Source organism: Homarus americanus, unplaced genomic scaffold (assembly GCF_018991925.1).
Source record: "Homarus americanus isolate GMGI-L3 unplaced genomic scaffold, GMGI_Hamer_2.0 scaffold20504, whole genome shotgun sequence".
NCBI lineage: Eukaryota > Metazoa > Arthropoda > Malacostraca > Decapoda > Nephropidae > Homarus > Homarus americanus.
In genome coordinates this window covers 209,858-226,469 of record NW_024729281.1, presented here as the reverse complement: position 1 = coordinate 226,469, position 16,612 = coordinate 209,858, and the positions used below count along the sequence as shown (strand labels likewise).

Sequence of the window (16,612 nt, the reverse complement as noted above, 5' to 3'; positions counted from 1 at the left end):
ACTCATACGTCCACACACACGCACACCCATGTGTACCTCGTAACTCAACTGTTTTAGATTGTTCTCAGCTCCGAAGGCCCAGATAAGTGAGCAGTTCTTCGGAAGGGCCAGTAAAAAAGCCACTAAGGTACAGTAATAGAAGAAGTGGTGGTGTTTTGCCAGATGATGCCTGATGGATGGTTTCTTGTGATTAAAAGTGTCATCCGCTGTGAGAATAAACCAATTCACTAGAATTTGTTCCAGTATTAAGTCCATCATGTAAAAAGTCGTATATATATAGGAGTGTAAATTCTCAAAGACTTTACCGGTTTTTTTCATAATAACAAATAATAATGGTGTCTTAGTATAATTTTTACTTGATTTAGTCCGCCTTCTCTGTAACGATACTTAAGATTCGAACGATAATTTTTTACCCTAACAAAGAATGCCAGAACTCATATGTTATTTTCAGTTACAACAAAATCGAATGGAATTAAGTTTAATATGAACTATACTCAGCCGAGTTCACCTCCCTTAACCTAACCAAATATAACTAAAAATAAATGACTGACGTAAACTCTACTTATTAACACTGACAATAGTTTTAGCTCGTTACTCACTTAAAGAAATACTACAGATATAATGAGTGAATCAGTTATTCTACCAAACTACCAATAACCATTAGTTTTTTTGTGTATGTATGTGTGTGTTGGGGAGGTGGGGGGTTTTAACTAAGAAGGAGTGGCAGCAATTGCCTTATGGGCGATTAACGGCGGCAGGGGGGCGATAAGAAGGAGTGGCAGCAATTGCCTTATGGGCGATTAACGGCGGCAGGGGGGCGATAAGGAGGAATGGCAGCAATCGCCTTACACTTTCACATCACTAAGACGGTCTTGATGATCTTATGTAATCACTGTCCAATTTCTGCCGCTCAACAATGAAGGCCCGAATAACAAACACTCTGTTACAGAAACGCAACACAACCCGGCTGTAGTATCTTACATGGTTTAATGGGAGAATGAGAAGCCACATGCTCAGTCTTATTCAGGGCGTTTATTCAATATTGGTGTGTACCACGTGCCTAACACATTCACGATGACACAGGTCTAAACACATTCTAACTTTGGTAAGAAGTGACATAATATATAATGTATATATTAACTAATTCCAATATTATAAATTAATTTTATTGGAATTAGTTAATTTTACCGCCACACCACCCTGTTAAGTACTGTACTGCAGTGTCCCTCAGGACTCATTTAGTTTAAAACTCAGGTTGAAACACGATGACCCTCTTCAAGGGGAAGATGTTGTTTAATAATACAGGCGTTACTGTCTTGAGTAGACTCTTCAGACGGTCGTTCTGAAGAGAGATGGTCTGACGGAGTGTTGTAGAGATTGTAGTTTGTTGTTGGAGATCTTGCAGAGTTTGCATAGCTGTTTCAATGTGGACAGCTATTGACCTCAGATGCACTGGCATGTGCATTAAGTCATGGAGCTCATACTTGACAGTTACAAAGTCTTGAACTACCAGTACTTAGCCTAGTGAGGCAACTAAAGCTCCGGGTTTGATGACGTCTGCTGGGGATACGGCCGTTGTCACCGCGCTCAAGACCAACAGTAGTAGTGATATCAAAGCCATGTCTGAAAGAAGCGTGGATAATTAAAAAATTTTGTTTGCCGATTGTAGTTTTTGATGATATGTATTGTCTATTGTTATATTTTGTTGAGCAACTGTTGTAGTAGAAGTAGGATGTTCTTGACTGACATTAGGGGTCCCTACTAAGTCTCTGTTGATAATGTAAAAAAATTAATACAGCTGCTCCCCGACTTACGACGGGGTTAGGGACCGACATCCAGGTCGTAAGTCGAAAATGCTTAAATAATACATAGAAAATCTAAAATGGGGGGTCTCATTTTCTTCTCAGCACCACAAAACACTTACTTTTAAGCTTGCCAGCCATTTTAAAGTGAATTACAGATGAAAATTTTGTCTGTGTACAGTGACCCCTCGTTTAACGAACGCCTCGGTTAACGAATTTCTTACGAACCGACCTCAAAATGTTTTCGCTTGCACTGGCCGGGCAACCAGCTTTAGTATCAGTCCGCCAATACATTAATCGGTTCTAGGGCTTAAATTCCTAACTATTTTAGTAAATATCAAGAAGTTTATACTATTCAATAATTTTAAAAGTTTAATATTCAATTTTTTAGTCATTTTAACAATTATTGAACATAATTGAAGGTAAAGTGACTAGTTTAAAGCGCAGCATCCAGCCTCTTAACACAGCAAACAGGCGTTAGTCTCTCTGTTTTCACTGGAGGTAACATCTTGCTTGAGACTCTCTTCAACTAAACGCTTTTTTCTGTGTTTCCAAGCAAATTATTGGTCATTTTGAAATATATTTTACATATTGACAATATATAATGCAGTACAGTGTTGATTTAAAGAAAATAATCTTGAAATACACCAAGAGAATTAAAATTTTATGGGTGAAATGGTGCCATGGGGTGACTTCTCTTCCACCCCAATGCCTTCTCTTCTTCCTTCTCCTCCACCCCCATTGTAATTCCCATCATCATCATCCAGGAGCCTTCTACATACACACCTCAAAGTAAGTGAACTTTTCTACCATTTTTGTTGAATTTAGGAAATTTTCGGTGAGCTGGAACCAATTACCCAAAAACCCATTGAAACAATGGTTTCGGTTAACGAACGACCTTCTGGAACGGATTGAGTTCGTTAACCGAGGGGTCACTGTACTGTACTGACTTTGGGACTCGAAAATAAAAATTTGACCAAATTTTGGTACGACTGAGGCAGGTCGTAAGTGCGGGTGGTCATAAGTCGAGTAGGTCGTAAGTCGGGGAGGATCTTTTTGGTGTAGATTAATATAACCTTTTCCCTTTCTTTTTTTTATTTTCTTTCTGTTCTTATTTTTTCGTACCCTAGGCCACCTGTGTCCAGGTGGGCTATTCCCCTGTAAAAAGAAACTGCAGGCAACCCTTAACCTAAGCACAAACTAACAACCTCAAGGTTCAAGGGGTCACAGCTCAAGACTGAAGAAGCCCAAAAGTCCAGAAAACTGTGAGGGCAAACTTTTTTGGAGAGAGTTGTGAACTCTTGGAACAATATGCCAGAAAGTGTTGTGATGGCACCAAGTGCGAGCTCTTTCAAGACCAGACTTGACCAACACTGGAGCAGGTTCAGGTACAATCAGGAGCTGTTGCATGCCAAGTACTTGTCAACAGTGAGTAACAGAGACATAACAGATCGCCCAAGCGGCTAACGAGCTGATCAGTGGTGAAGAGGATATAAGTAAATGTAAAGACACATGTCATATCAGGACGGTCCTGTACCTAGCCTTTTTTTAATTTTTCCCCAATACAGTATTACTTTTCCATTATTCACACTTGTTATATATATGTATGTTTATATGATGCCTTTATTGAATGTATATATTATGTTACTTCTTACGAAATGTGTTAGGCACGTTGTAACCAAGAACAGAGAATAAACAGCCAGCCAGACAGACCATGTGACTCTTCATTCTCCCATTAAATAACCCAAGATACTACAACACTCATCACTACCTTTATATTCTACCTTTACTTATCCATTCCAGTCTTATTCCCACTTTGTAACCAGTCAAGATTTCCTTTATTATTTCATCAATATCAACACTAAATGGATATGGTTAACAACACAGCATCACTCAGAAACAACATAATAATCTCTTATCTCCCTTTAAAACTTTCAACTTCCTTTACAAAATTACTCGACACAATAAGGTAGACTTCATAGACACATTCAGAATCGTGAAAGGACCATTAGGTAAATACTTTGATATAAAGTTCACAATAGTTATGAAATATTGTTTTAAAAATACAGTACCTCCCATACTTGAAGTAGTGACCCTGGCCGATGTCTCTTCCTTCTCGCTGGGGTGGTATCCTTAGGACACAATAATTCTATCAGAGCTGTCTCCAATGATGTTTCTAACTTGTATCAGCTGACTCTGACCCATAACTGAAACGATTATATTGTTGTGTTAAAATACTGTATACAGAAAGTAAGTCATGGTAGCTGTGACAAAAAACAAAATATATTACAAATAAAGAAACCTGAATAAAGCACCAGCTTTTAACAAACGTTATCAATAAATATTTATAAAAAGAAACTTTAACATCATAAAATTCTAAACCTATGAGTCTGAACGATACAAATCAATATGGAAATTAGTAAAGCGCTCCCACAAGCAGCTAGTGTCAAAAAAATAATAAATAAATATTGTATACTGTAAATAAATAAACAAATATTGTATATTTCACTTCCAATGTGAGCCAAACAAATAACTACTGTACAATATAACTCACAAAAATAACAAAACAAGCAGTCCCTGCATTTATGAACAAGTTATGTTCCTGGACCCTGTTCATAAGTTGGAACAGTGCTTAATCCATAGTTTAGCTGTGGTTAAAGCACAGCCCGGCCCATACAGCATAACAATAACATCCTATATAAAACAAATACACTGCTGTAAATATTGTAAAATAAAGTTATGTTAAACAATATAACAAATGGGATATAAGTTACAGATTTTTGTGATGAATATATTGGGATCCCGTTTGTAAGTTGTGGACTGCCTACCACCCCAGCTTACTTACACAGTATACCTACATTGTCTAAATTCATGATGAACTGTATACCTGCAGTTTATATACTTGAGTAACCAATTGTAAACCTGTATTAAATAATTACTGTGAGATTGTGAAATGGAGTACCATCATACGATATGTTTTCCCATGTGTTGAAATGTGAGCTTGTGTGGCAGCGCCCGGTTGCCAGTCACCATCTGACGCTGTAAGAGTAAAGTCTGCAAAGAACCTAGTCTCTTATTCAAACCTCTCACATGGCGCAGTGAGTAGGATGCCGGGGCCTGACACGTCATAACAGCCCTGACGATAAAGCCAACATGGCCCCTACACGTCCACAATTCTCGACGCCAGGGCATCTCTACACCGGCGGGGAACACCAGGCACGCCCAGCAGCAGACCGTGAGTGCATTGATGGCTCAGATGGCATCTCTAGCTACTGGCGGCCACGGTCATGCTCCTATGCTGGTCATGAAGCCCTCAGGAGCGGTCGCTCCAGAGAAATGTGAGACAGAAATGCCAGCAGCGGCGTTTAAGACATGGAGGCGGTCCATGGAGTCGTGGATGCTGTTGAATGGATGGTCACAACTGGTGGCCACACTCCACATTCGCCTGAACTGCGTCCCTGCTCTCCAAAGATATCCCAGCGGTCAGTGGAAGCAGCTCTCGCCCAAGGAAGCCCTGGACGCCATCAGTGGAGTGGTTCTTCAATCGTCAAACCAAGCTGTGAAATGGAACGAGTTTTTCAACAGCAAACAAGGTGAAGAGGAGCCCATGAAAAGGTATTTTCAACGATGCTTCGCGGAGGCAGTGGAGTGTGAATTTAAAATGTCCCACCCGTAATAACGATCTCTCTGAGCACATGCTATTACGTAAAGTCATGGTGGGCCTGAGTAACCCAGTGTTGAAAAGGGAAATTTTCCAGGGTTACTCGAGTTGTAATAGTGTTGAAGTGCTTAGAAACAAATGTCTGTTATTTGAGGCAGCAGTGAGAGATGCTGGTGTATTGTGTCATATGTCTGGCCAGGCAGTGGCGGGAACAGCCACGGAGGCAGCGGCGGTTGGTGATGACGTCACGGGCAAGTCTGAGGTAGTTGGCGCCCGCCCTGGACACCCCAGTCGCGCGCACTGTGGGAACTGTGGCATGACACATGCCTCCGGTAAAAGCAATTGCCCTGCAAGTGGGGCCACATGTTACAGTTGCTCTAAGGTTGGTCATTTCAAAAGGTGTTGTAGGAGTAAGTCAGTCCTAAGTGCTTCTGTGGATGTGTCAGGTGCTGTCACAGTGGCAACAGCCCAGCTATCCCGCCACCCCAGGTTACAAGCGTTCATGACCCAGGCTGGGGACAATTCTCCCGTCACCCCTGTGCTGGCTGTGGCTGACACGGGTGCTATGGTGTGTGTGTGGCAGGGCCATCCCTGCTCCAAGACATCGGTTTGCGTCCGGGGCAACTTCGGGCCCGTAATGGCCTGAGGGACATGGCGAACAAACAGTTCAAGTGTCTGGGGTCCGCCCCCTGCCGCCTCAGTGTGGACGAGAGGTCCACCGTCCAGGAGGTCTACTTCGTGCAGACAGCCAAGGCCCTCTACCTGTCATTGGAGGCCTGCAAGTGCCTCAACTTGGTGCCTGTCGACTTCCTGCTCCATAGACGTGCTGTGGCTGCTGTGGACGATGGAGGGGAGCGACACACTGCCGACGACCTACCTCTGAACCCTTTACCTGAGAGCAGTCGTGTCCCTCCTAGGCCAGTTGAGAACCCTTGCCTCCTTTGGAGGAGAATGTGGCCAGGTTGGAGGCATGGCTGCTCACGCACTTTTCATCGACCGCATTCAACACCAGCAGATCCCCACTGCCAGTCATGACTGGTCCCCTTCACCGTATCCACCTGACGCCCGGCACGTCCCCCTACGCCTGTCACACACCTGCTCCCGTTCCGAAACACCGGGAGGCAGAGGTGAAGGCCCAGTTGGAGGAGGACATCAGGAGAGGCGTCATCCAGCCAGTTCCTGCTGTTGAGGCTACGGAGTGGTGCGCCAGGATGGTCGTGGTGGCCAAGAAAAACGGTCAGCCCAGACGCACTGTAGACTTCCAACGCCTCAATGCAAGCTGTCTGAGGGAGACGCACCACACACCTGCACCATTCAACATGGTGTCTGGGGTGCCAGTGCACTCGTTCAAAACCGTCGCCGACGCCTTCTGGGGATTTCATCAGGTGGAGTTGGAGGAGGAGAGTAGATGCCTGACCATGTTCATCACGCCGTGGGGCCGTTTTTGATACTGCAGGACGCCCATGGGACATTGTTCAGCGTCAGATGCCTACACCAAGAGGTTTGATGACGGCATTCAGGATGTGCCCCACAAGTACAAGTGCGTGGATGACACCCTCCTGTATGACTCCAGTGTGAAGGGGGCGTTCTGGCACACCTACGATTTTCTGGAGACCTGCGCTCGCACAGGTATCACACTGAAACCAGAAAAGTTCTTGTTCTGCGGGAGAGAAGCCGAGTTTGTGGGTTTTCTCCTGGGGTGGGACCTCTACCAGCCCACTGCCCAACGTCTGATCAGCCATCAATCACCGACATCAGGTCCTGGCAGGGCCTGGTTAACCAGTTGGCTCCCTTCCTTGCCACTGCACCTGTGATAGAGCCCTTCCGTGAGCTCCTCAAGACGCCAGTGGGCAAGCAGGTGTATTGGGACGACCAGCTGCAGCTCAAGTTTCGCCAGGCCCGGGACACCATCTGTCAGTTGGCCAGGGACGGCTTAGTGTACTACGACAAATCCAGGCCTACGGCAGCTGTCACTGATTGGAGCAGGGAGGGCATCGGCTTCGTCGTCCTGCAACAATACTGTGCCTGTGCCTCTCCAGAGACGCCCTTCTGCTGCAGGGGAGGGTGGCGGTTGGCTCTGTGCGGTAGCCGACATCTGAGCACGGCTGAGTCCGTGGAAGGGGAGGCCCTGGTTGTGGTATGGTGCCTGCGCAAGGCCAGGCTGTTCCTCCTTGGCTGCCCGAATCTCATTCTGGTGATGGATCACCGCCCTTTAGTTGGCTTGCTAGGGGACAGAGCCCTCACGGATGTGACGAATCCGCGCCTGTTCGGCCTCAAGGAGAAGACCCTGCAGTACCAGTTCACGGTCAAGTACTTGCCAGGGAAGCGGAACTGTGCAGCTGACACCCTATCCCGCTTCCCCTCCCTCAGGGCGGCGCCCGACGCGGAGGACATGGACCAAGAGGAGGACCTGTGCGCTGCAGTGTGTGCAGTCACAATCGCAGCACTGGATCAGGATGGATGCATCACTATGGACGAAGACACAGTGTGTAAAGCGGCTGCGGACGACCCAGTATACCAGATTCTAGTGTCGAGGGTGCTGGCGGGCGACTGGCGCCCCCACAAGTCACAGGAGGTGGCCTGTCTGTGCCCGTAATTCTCGGTCAGGGACAGGTTGGCTGTGGTCAGGGGTTTGGTCACCTACACCTTTGACCAGGGCTGCGTGCGCCTTGTCATCCCTGACTCCCTCCGCCACCGGGTCACCGTTAACCTGCACGTGGGGCACCAGGGCCTCGACTCACTGCTCAGGTGGGCCCAGCAGTCTGTCTATTGGCCTGGCATGGAGGGTGACCTGCAGTATCATTGGTCCCGGTGTGCTGCTTGTGAGACCCACGCCCCTTCCCAGCCTCCGGAGTCGTTGGTCTTGACCCCAGCGCCAGACTATCCCTTTCAACAAATGGTGGCCAATTTGTTCCACTACAGGGCCACACGTACCTAGCATATGCTGACCGACTCACAGGTTGGCTGGAGATCGCCCACTTCCACAACGAGGCCACCTCTGGAAAAATCATCGCCCGTCTGAGGGGTTACTTCACGAGGTGGGGGGCACCTGAGCAGATCTCCACGGATGGAGGTACCAACCTTGCCAGCCTTGAGATGACAGATTTCCTCAAGTCATGGGGGGTCGAGGTGCGGCTCTTGTAGGCCCACTTCCCCCAGTCCAATGGCAGGGCAGAGGCTGGGGTCAAGGCCGCCAAGAGGCTCCTCAGGGATAACAGGACCTCCTACAGTACCTGAACACGCCTCTGCGGGGAGTGAACAAGTCACCCGCCCAACTTGCCACCGGCCGCCAGCTCCATGACGGCGTTCCCGTGGCCAGACAGTACTATAAGGTGGACCAGCACTGGCGGCGGGCACTTCGTATGAGGGAGGTGCCCTTGGCTGAAACCCAGGACGGGGTCCTTCTGTCGCGGGGGGAGGTGTTCTGCAGCTACCAAGCTCTGGGACAGGACAGGCATAGCGGTGGAAGCCCGCCCTCACAGTCAGTATGCCATCAGGTTGATTGGCAGTGGCAGGGTGTCCATCCGCAACAGACGGCACCTGCGAAGCGGCGCCACGCCTGTGCCTACCACTCCGGTGGTACATCAAGCTATGCCTCTTGGCCCCCCTTCTGCAGTGCCCTCGCTCGCACCCCCGGCCCCTCCCCAGTCGGGCGTGGCCAGGCCCGGGCCCCGGGGCTGGTTGGCTGACTACGTGGTGTAGTGTATGTAGTGAAAAATTAGTTTGACTGGTTTTTCTTGCATTATTGTTTTTTTTATGAATGCATAAAAGGGGGGGATGTGAGATTGTGAAATGGAGTACCATCATACGATATGTTTTCCCATGTGTTGAGGTGTGAGAGTGTCTGTGGCAGGGCCCGGTTGCCAGTCACCATCTGACGCTGTAGGAGTAAAGTCTATTATTAAACCTCTCACAACTACTAAATAAATCTTATAAATATCATTATTAGGAAAATTGGGTGAGGGGTAAAGATCCGAATTACCAGAAAGTATCTATAAAGAAAAACGTATTTCTTACCTCATAAATCAGGTAAATTAAGTGAAGTAATTAATGTATAGTTTTGTTTTTCTCTCAAAGATGTCGCCATCCGCCTGGGCCAGAGCTCTGTCGTCATTCTTCACATGATCAGCTTGAAGTGTCATCTGTAATTGTCATAAGACATTAATAATAACTCGAATCTATTTCAAACAATTACAATAAATTCAGAAAAATCACAGGTAAAGGTGGAGAGCAGATGGTTAGCACCCAAATGCATTTATATTGTATTTCCTTCATATTTACCGCATTCTTGGGATCCTACTAAAACCAAAACATTATATTTTTTCTTTGTAGCCTAACATTCGATCATAAATTACTTGGTAGTGAGCAGGACATGAAAGAGGAGGCAATAACGGGGTAAAAACACTGCAAATACTGATCATTTGGCAGTAATTTCGGTAATGCAAGAGAATACCACTACCACCAGAAGGAGTTGTTCAATTTCGTTCACTTTTTTCCATAGATATTCTTATCATTATAGATACAAAAATACTTAATAATTGTTCCCCAACGAGCCCCCACAAGGTCATAAGGGTTGTAAATGCTGTTACACTGAAGATACGAAATATTCAACACTTAACCCCTTTACAAAATTGATATACCCTCCTACAATGTAATTTTAACTCCATATTTTTTGCGATTTTGAGCATTTGTATTGACACCTGGTCGTAGGAAAGGACACAGCAACATATTTATTAGATGCTTCTATAGCGTGCAGTCTACTACACAGATATATTTATCTTAACTTAACCTAAATATCTTGTAGAGCTGCACACTATAGTAACACCATTCATTATCTACCCTCACAAAAAACTGGGGCAACATGTTATCACTCCCCCCCCTCCTAGTACTGTATTGCTATGAATGCATATTTATCTATAGTATAATCTTTCCACATGTAAAAAAGTTGTACCATAAAGCATCCAAATTTGTATCCCTATAAATAGTGACACTTGGAAGTTATGCGAGACTGAGCGAGAATTGTGGATTTTATTATCTGAACACATGTCAGCTGTTCATTAAAACATATATACTTGCATTAAGGTATTGAGAGTGCTTTTAAAATGAACAGTATTATATTATCGTTTCAGTCATCCAGAGAATTTCATAATTTTAAGTTGGGTTGGGTTGAAATTATGTGTTTCCAATGGTTTGTGATGTGTTTTAAACGATTCTAACTTTAATAATTTCAACTTGCAAATAAGTGGATGACCGAAACGATAATTTTACAAAATCCTCATCCTTGAAGCAGAAAGAGCAAGAGAGATTAACTTATTTTCATGTCGTTTATTGTTGATGAAGACTGAATTACATATACGTTCCCCCCAGGTGTTCAAAACTCGGGTGCTGAAGTATAAAATTATTATTCTTGAGACAGGTGAAGCAACCGAACCCTGTGACACATGATACCTTGACAGGAACACCATAACAAAGCCTCACCGACTATTCTACCCAGGATGGTGGTAGTGGTGATATTGGCAGTGTTGGTATCGGTGGTGGTGGTGGTATCGGCAGCGTTGATATCAGCGGTGGTGGTATCGGTGGTATTGTCATTACATCAGTAACATCTATCATCATAGGGGTGAAATTTAAGGGTCCTGTAGTATATACATCATTGTCTATCTTCTCCCAAGACGGTGATAGGTAGTGGTGATATCGGCAGCGTTGGTATCAGCGGTGGTAGTATCGGTGGTATCGATGGTAATATCCGTCTCCCACACACCTGAAACTTTGCTCACCATGACACTAACCAGGGCTGAGCAGAGGATCAGGCCCATGGGCGGCAGACAAGAACTGGGGCTGGTGTAGACAAGTCGCTTACTACCTCTCTGGTGGTGGTGGTGATGATCTGGAGGCCACACTAAACTCCCACACCATGTTGTAACTAATCATAAGGCCACACTAAGGTCCCACACCATGTTGTAACTAATCATAAGGCCACATTAAGGTCCCACACCATGTTGTAACTAATCATAAGGCCACACTAAGATCCCACACCATGTTGTAACTAACCATAAGGCCACACTAAGGTCCCATACCATGTTGTAACTAATCATAAGGCCACACTAAGGTCCCACACCATGTTGTAACTAACCATAAGGCCACACTAAGGTCCTATACCATGTTGTAACTAACCATAAGGCCACACTAAGATCCCACACCATGTTGTAACTAATCATAAGGCCACACTAAGGTCCCACACCAGTTGTAACTAATCATAAGGCCACACTAAGGTCCCACACCATGTTGTAACTAATCATAAGGCCACACTAAGATCCTACACCATGTTGTAACTAATCATAAGGCCAATAAGGTCCCACACCATGTTGTAACTAATCATAAGGCCACACTAAGGTCCTACACCATGTTGTAACTAATCATAAGGCCACACTAAGATCCCACACCATGTTGTACCTTATGGAACGACCGTAAATATTCCTAAGTATTACCTCATCTAACCTAACCTAACCTAACCTAACCACATATATACTGTTACATTCTTCCTTTCGTCGCTTACCCAGCTTCCACTACTGGTTACCATCGGCTAGGTCATACGTACAGAAGCAGTAGATATTTCACGTGTCAAATTACAACTGGCTGTCCCGCCTGTCTCTGGTAAATTCCCGACGATTGATATCAGCGACGAGAAAATAACAGGCAGGTAGATTTCCACCAGGTAACAGAAACACACTTGTGAACTATGGCCCTCTTAAATAGTGACCAACTCTTCACAACACTGTTCACAGGGTAATCAACAGCTGGACTTCTAGTACATTCTACTCTGATCAAGACTTACTAGGAAGAAAATCATAACAAAAAATCATACATCTAGAAAGTCTTACATCTCATACAATACAATATACTGTAGAAGAAAAATTCTAAACTTACCAAAATAAATGTTGCGAATGGAAAATAATCAAAACACCAAGAAACAGTTAAATGAGGAATCACACTGAGGAAGGAGAGAGAGAGAGAGAGAGAGAGAGAGTACTGTACAAAGAAAAAGAGGAGACAGAGTAATGAAGGAGATACATACATACATACATACATACATACACATACATACATACATACATACATACTCGATCTCAGACACCACATCACCAACACACCTTCCCACTAGCTGTTGAGAATAATACCCCAACGAGGATTCACATTAGTTATTTAGTAGAAGAATAATAATAGTACAAATTTTGGCTCCGCATCTGGCAAAAGAGACACGGGGAAATGAATCCTTAATGTCCGTCCGTTCGTGTGTCAGGGAGTTCAAAATACGAGAAACTTAAAACAGTTATAATTATTGTTTTTGACCTAAATTAGTGTATATTATAAAATCATATAGAAAGTAAATAATCAGTATTTTCCTCAATTATTATAACTGCATATAACTGTGGTCAGGAGGATGCCATTAACTTCATGAACTAACTGCAAAAAATATAGGTTAGGCTATTATCAGGGAACAGTTTAACACGAAGCTGAAAAATAGCCCAAATTAGCCCCATGCAGCAGTATTATAGCCCAGTAATGAGGCTATACTGGGGAATTATGTAGGTCAGCGTGATTCATGTGTGTGTGTGTGTAAGTTAGTGATCCATATGTGTGTAGGTTAGTGTGATTCATATGTGTGTGTGTGTGTAGGTTAGTGATTCAATGTATGTGTGTGTGTGTAGGTTAGTGTGACTATGTGTGTGTGTGTGTGTGTGTAGGTTAGTGTGATTCATATGTGTGTATGTGTGTGTGGTTAGTGTGATTCATATGTATGTGTGTGTGTGTGTAGGTTAGTGTGATTCATATGTGTGTGTGTGTGTAGGTTAGTGTGATTCATATGTATGTGTATGTGTGTGTGTGTGTGTGTAGGTTAGTGTGATTAATATGTGAGTCAACTGAGAGCCCGGGGGTCGAACCAATGACCCATGAAACTGGAGGCGAGCGCTGCATCCACAACACAAGGGATCACCACACAGACGAACAGAACAAGTTTGAGGCTCCTGGTGACCAGTTCAAAATAGTTTAGCTAAAAGGTGTCGTAAAATGTGCACGATGAAGTATGTACACCTGTTGTATACTTAATTGTATGTTTAAAAATACATATCAGCTGTATATACTGGTATTAAATGTATACTGAATTGTGTTGAATATTATGTATATCCGCATATGTACTTACGACCACACATATATATACACACATATCAATATCCATACATGTACGTTTAGTGGTCGGTGTACACATAATAGTCACACACATGTACGTTTAGTGGTCGGGACTACACGTCAACAACCACACACATGTACGTTTAGTGGTAAGGTATACACATCATCAACCACACACATGTACGTTTAGTGGTAAGGTATACACATCAACAAATACACACACAGACGTTAGGGTAAGTATTCATCAACCACACACATGTACGTTTGTGGTAGTATCACATCAACAAAACACACACATGTTTATGGTTTACAACAACCACAATCGTTTAGTGTAAAAAAACACACACACAGTACGTTTAGTAAGGTATACACATCAACAAACACACACACATGTACGTTTAGTGGTAAGGTATACACATCAACAACCACACACATGTACGTTTAGTGGTACACACAGACGTACAGGAGGCGAAAGGAGGTTGTAGCGCCTATGTTAAACAGCGAGGGGAAGAAGGGCAGTGGGGGTGGTGGGCCGCGGGAGACAAATGACGTTATTATACCGCACAACACACACACACACACACACACACACACACACACACACACACACACACACACACTACACCTTCATTGTTTCGTTCCGACTTTCAGCGGTGTTAAGGCCCTCTAACACGACAGGAGGAGATATAGTCCCTTTCTCCCTCTGGAACAAGGGAGAGAGGGAGCGAGGGAGGGACAGAAGAGAAAAGGAATAGATAAGGGAGACGTTAAAGGGAGTACGCCATCATTTTATACAAGCCAGGGAGAGATATATGCTCCATTTCTCCCTCTGGAACAAGGGAGAGGAAGGAGAGCGAGAGAGGGAGAAATTAGGGAGATTTCTATTATTTCATCTTATTTTTCAGCTGTCAAGCCATCTAACTAAACAGGGAGATAAATATATGCTCCCTTCTCCCTCAGGAATAAGAAGGGATATGGGAGAATTATACTCTATTGCTTCATCTGTTCAGCTGTCAGGAGGTCATCTTAGGAAGCCAGGGAGGGTGATATATGCTCCCTTTAGCCGGGATAAGGGGGGAGGGAGGAGGAGGAGGGAGGGAGGAGGAGGGGAGGAAGGAGGATTTGGAGGAGGGAGAAGAGAGGGAGGATTTGAGGAGGGAGGAAGAGAGGGAGGATTTGGAGGGAGGAGGAACTTGATAAGGAGAAATAAGAGTGAAAAATACCCTCCCATTGTCTATCCGACTTTCAACTGTGTCAAGGTCGAATAAAATGCCACTGAAGAAGATATAAGCTCCCTGATCTCCCTGTGGGATAAGTAGAATGGAATCAAAGGGAGAAAGGGAGAGCTTGAAAATGAAACTTCATTCTCTCTGCTGACTTTCCTTATCAACTACATCAACACGCCAGGGAGAGATAACTGCTCCTTTCCCTGTGGAATAAGGGAGATAGCGGGAAGGAGAGGGAGGAAGAGATAAGAGAATCATATTATCTCTTTATTTTCAGCTGCCATAAAGGGAGAGAGATATAGCTCCCTTCTCCCTATGGAATAAGGGAGATGAAGGAGTAAAAAGATGAACTGATAAGGGAGACTATGAAGGTGGGGGGAGGTATAAAAGGGAGAGGTAGGGAGTAAAAGGCGAGAGAGAAGGAAGTAAAAAGGGAGATAGAAGGGAGTAAAAAGGGAGATAGAAGGAAGTAAAAGGGAGAGAAAAGGGAGTAAAAGGGAGAGAGAAGGCAGAGGGAGGGAAATATAAGGGAGACGAAAAGGGAGGAACACAACTCTTCCATTGTTCTTTGACTTTCAACTATATCAAGATCAGATAAACGTGAGGGTGTAAGAAAGACAATGTTGACCGTGACCTTGGCCTGTCCAATGATGCAATTAAAACATTCAAGTCAGAATCATGAACTCTGATCTAGAAGAACTGAGAAATGCAGAGAGACCTGGCAGTTGTAGCATTAGTAAATATGACAAATTTGTGACAAGAGGTACCGGTATGGCCAGCATAAGGACAGAACCAGACAATGTGATGTAGTCGTGGCCAGAATTAGGCTAGGATACAGACACATCTAACAAGGTAACGCTGTACCCATACCGGAACACTCAGCATGTAAACTTTGTGATAAACCTTAAAGTATACACTTGAACACTATATTATTGAATGTGACACTGTCAAAGACTTCAGACCACCTGGCTATTGTATCTTGAACTATGTAATTACTTCATTGAATCAGGTGTGCTTGAGGACATTCTTCTGTTTATCCCAAATTTGTTGCTAGCCCACACTGATTAGTCTTCATTAGAATATGACTCAATGTATGTGATCCACTGACCCATATATGCTGCTGGTGAATGTGATGTATTTCCTTCTTGTGTACGAACCTGTCCTGCGTGGCAGTGAACATGACATTACCCACATGAACCTGACCGACGTGTATGTATGTATGTGCGTGTGTGTATATATGTGTACATGTATATGTGTATGTATATATGTATATGTATATATGTGTGTGTGTGTACATATATGTATATGTACTCTCATGAACATGATGCATCTCTTTGGGTACGAACTCTGTCCTGCATGGCAGTGAACAGTGACATTACCCACATGAACCTGACCGACGTATATATGTATGTATGGTGTGTGTGTATATATGTGTAATGTATGTATGTATATATGTATATGTGTGTGTGTGTGTGTGTGTGTACATATATGATATGTACTGTCAATGAATATGATGCATCTTGTGTACGAACCTCTGTCCTGCATGGCAGTGAACAGTGACATTACCCACATGAATCTGACCTCTATACATTTATAGCTGTTAAGAATATGATGTATTTCTTGTGTATGAACCTCTGTCCTGCGTGACAGTGAGAAGTGATACCACCCTCAGTGTCAAGACCTGACTGAATTACTCAGAATAGGCAAACTGTACTACAAGCCTTACACATCAA

General features: G+C 44.2%; 1 protein-coding gene across 17 annotated transcripts in view; it reads right to left on the bottom strand.

The window, feature by feature from the left end:
- Positions 1–1,181: 1,181 nt before the first annotated feature.
- Positions 1,182–16,612, bottom strand: part of LOC121866676 (exocyst complex component 5-like) — a 176,815-nt gene continuing 161,384 nt past the window's right edge. For all 17 annotated transcript variants that reach the window (XR_006089001.1, XR_006088999.1, XR_006089000.1 and 14 more), the window contains 3 exons: positions 9,481–9,605; positions 3,875–4,009; positions 1,182–1,623 (listed from right to left, as the gene is read on the bottom strand). Coding sequence is in view for 2 of the 17 variants with exons in the window: in XM_042366382.1 (XP_042222316.1) it covers positions 9,498–9,605 (108 nt within the window). In the remaining 15 variants the exon portion in view is untranslated. The remainder of the gene's footprint in view (positions 1,624–3,874; positions 4,010–9,480; positions 9,606–16,612) is intronic.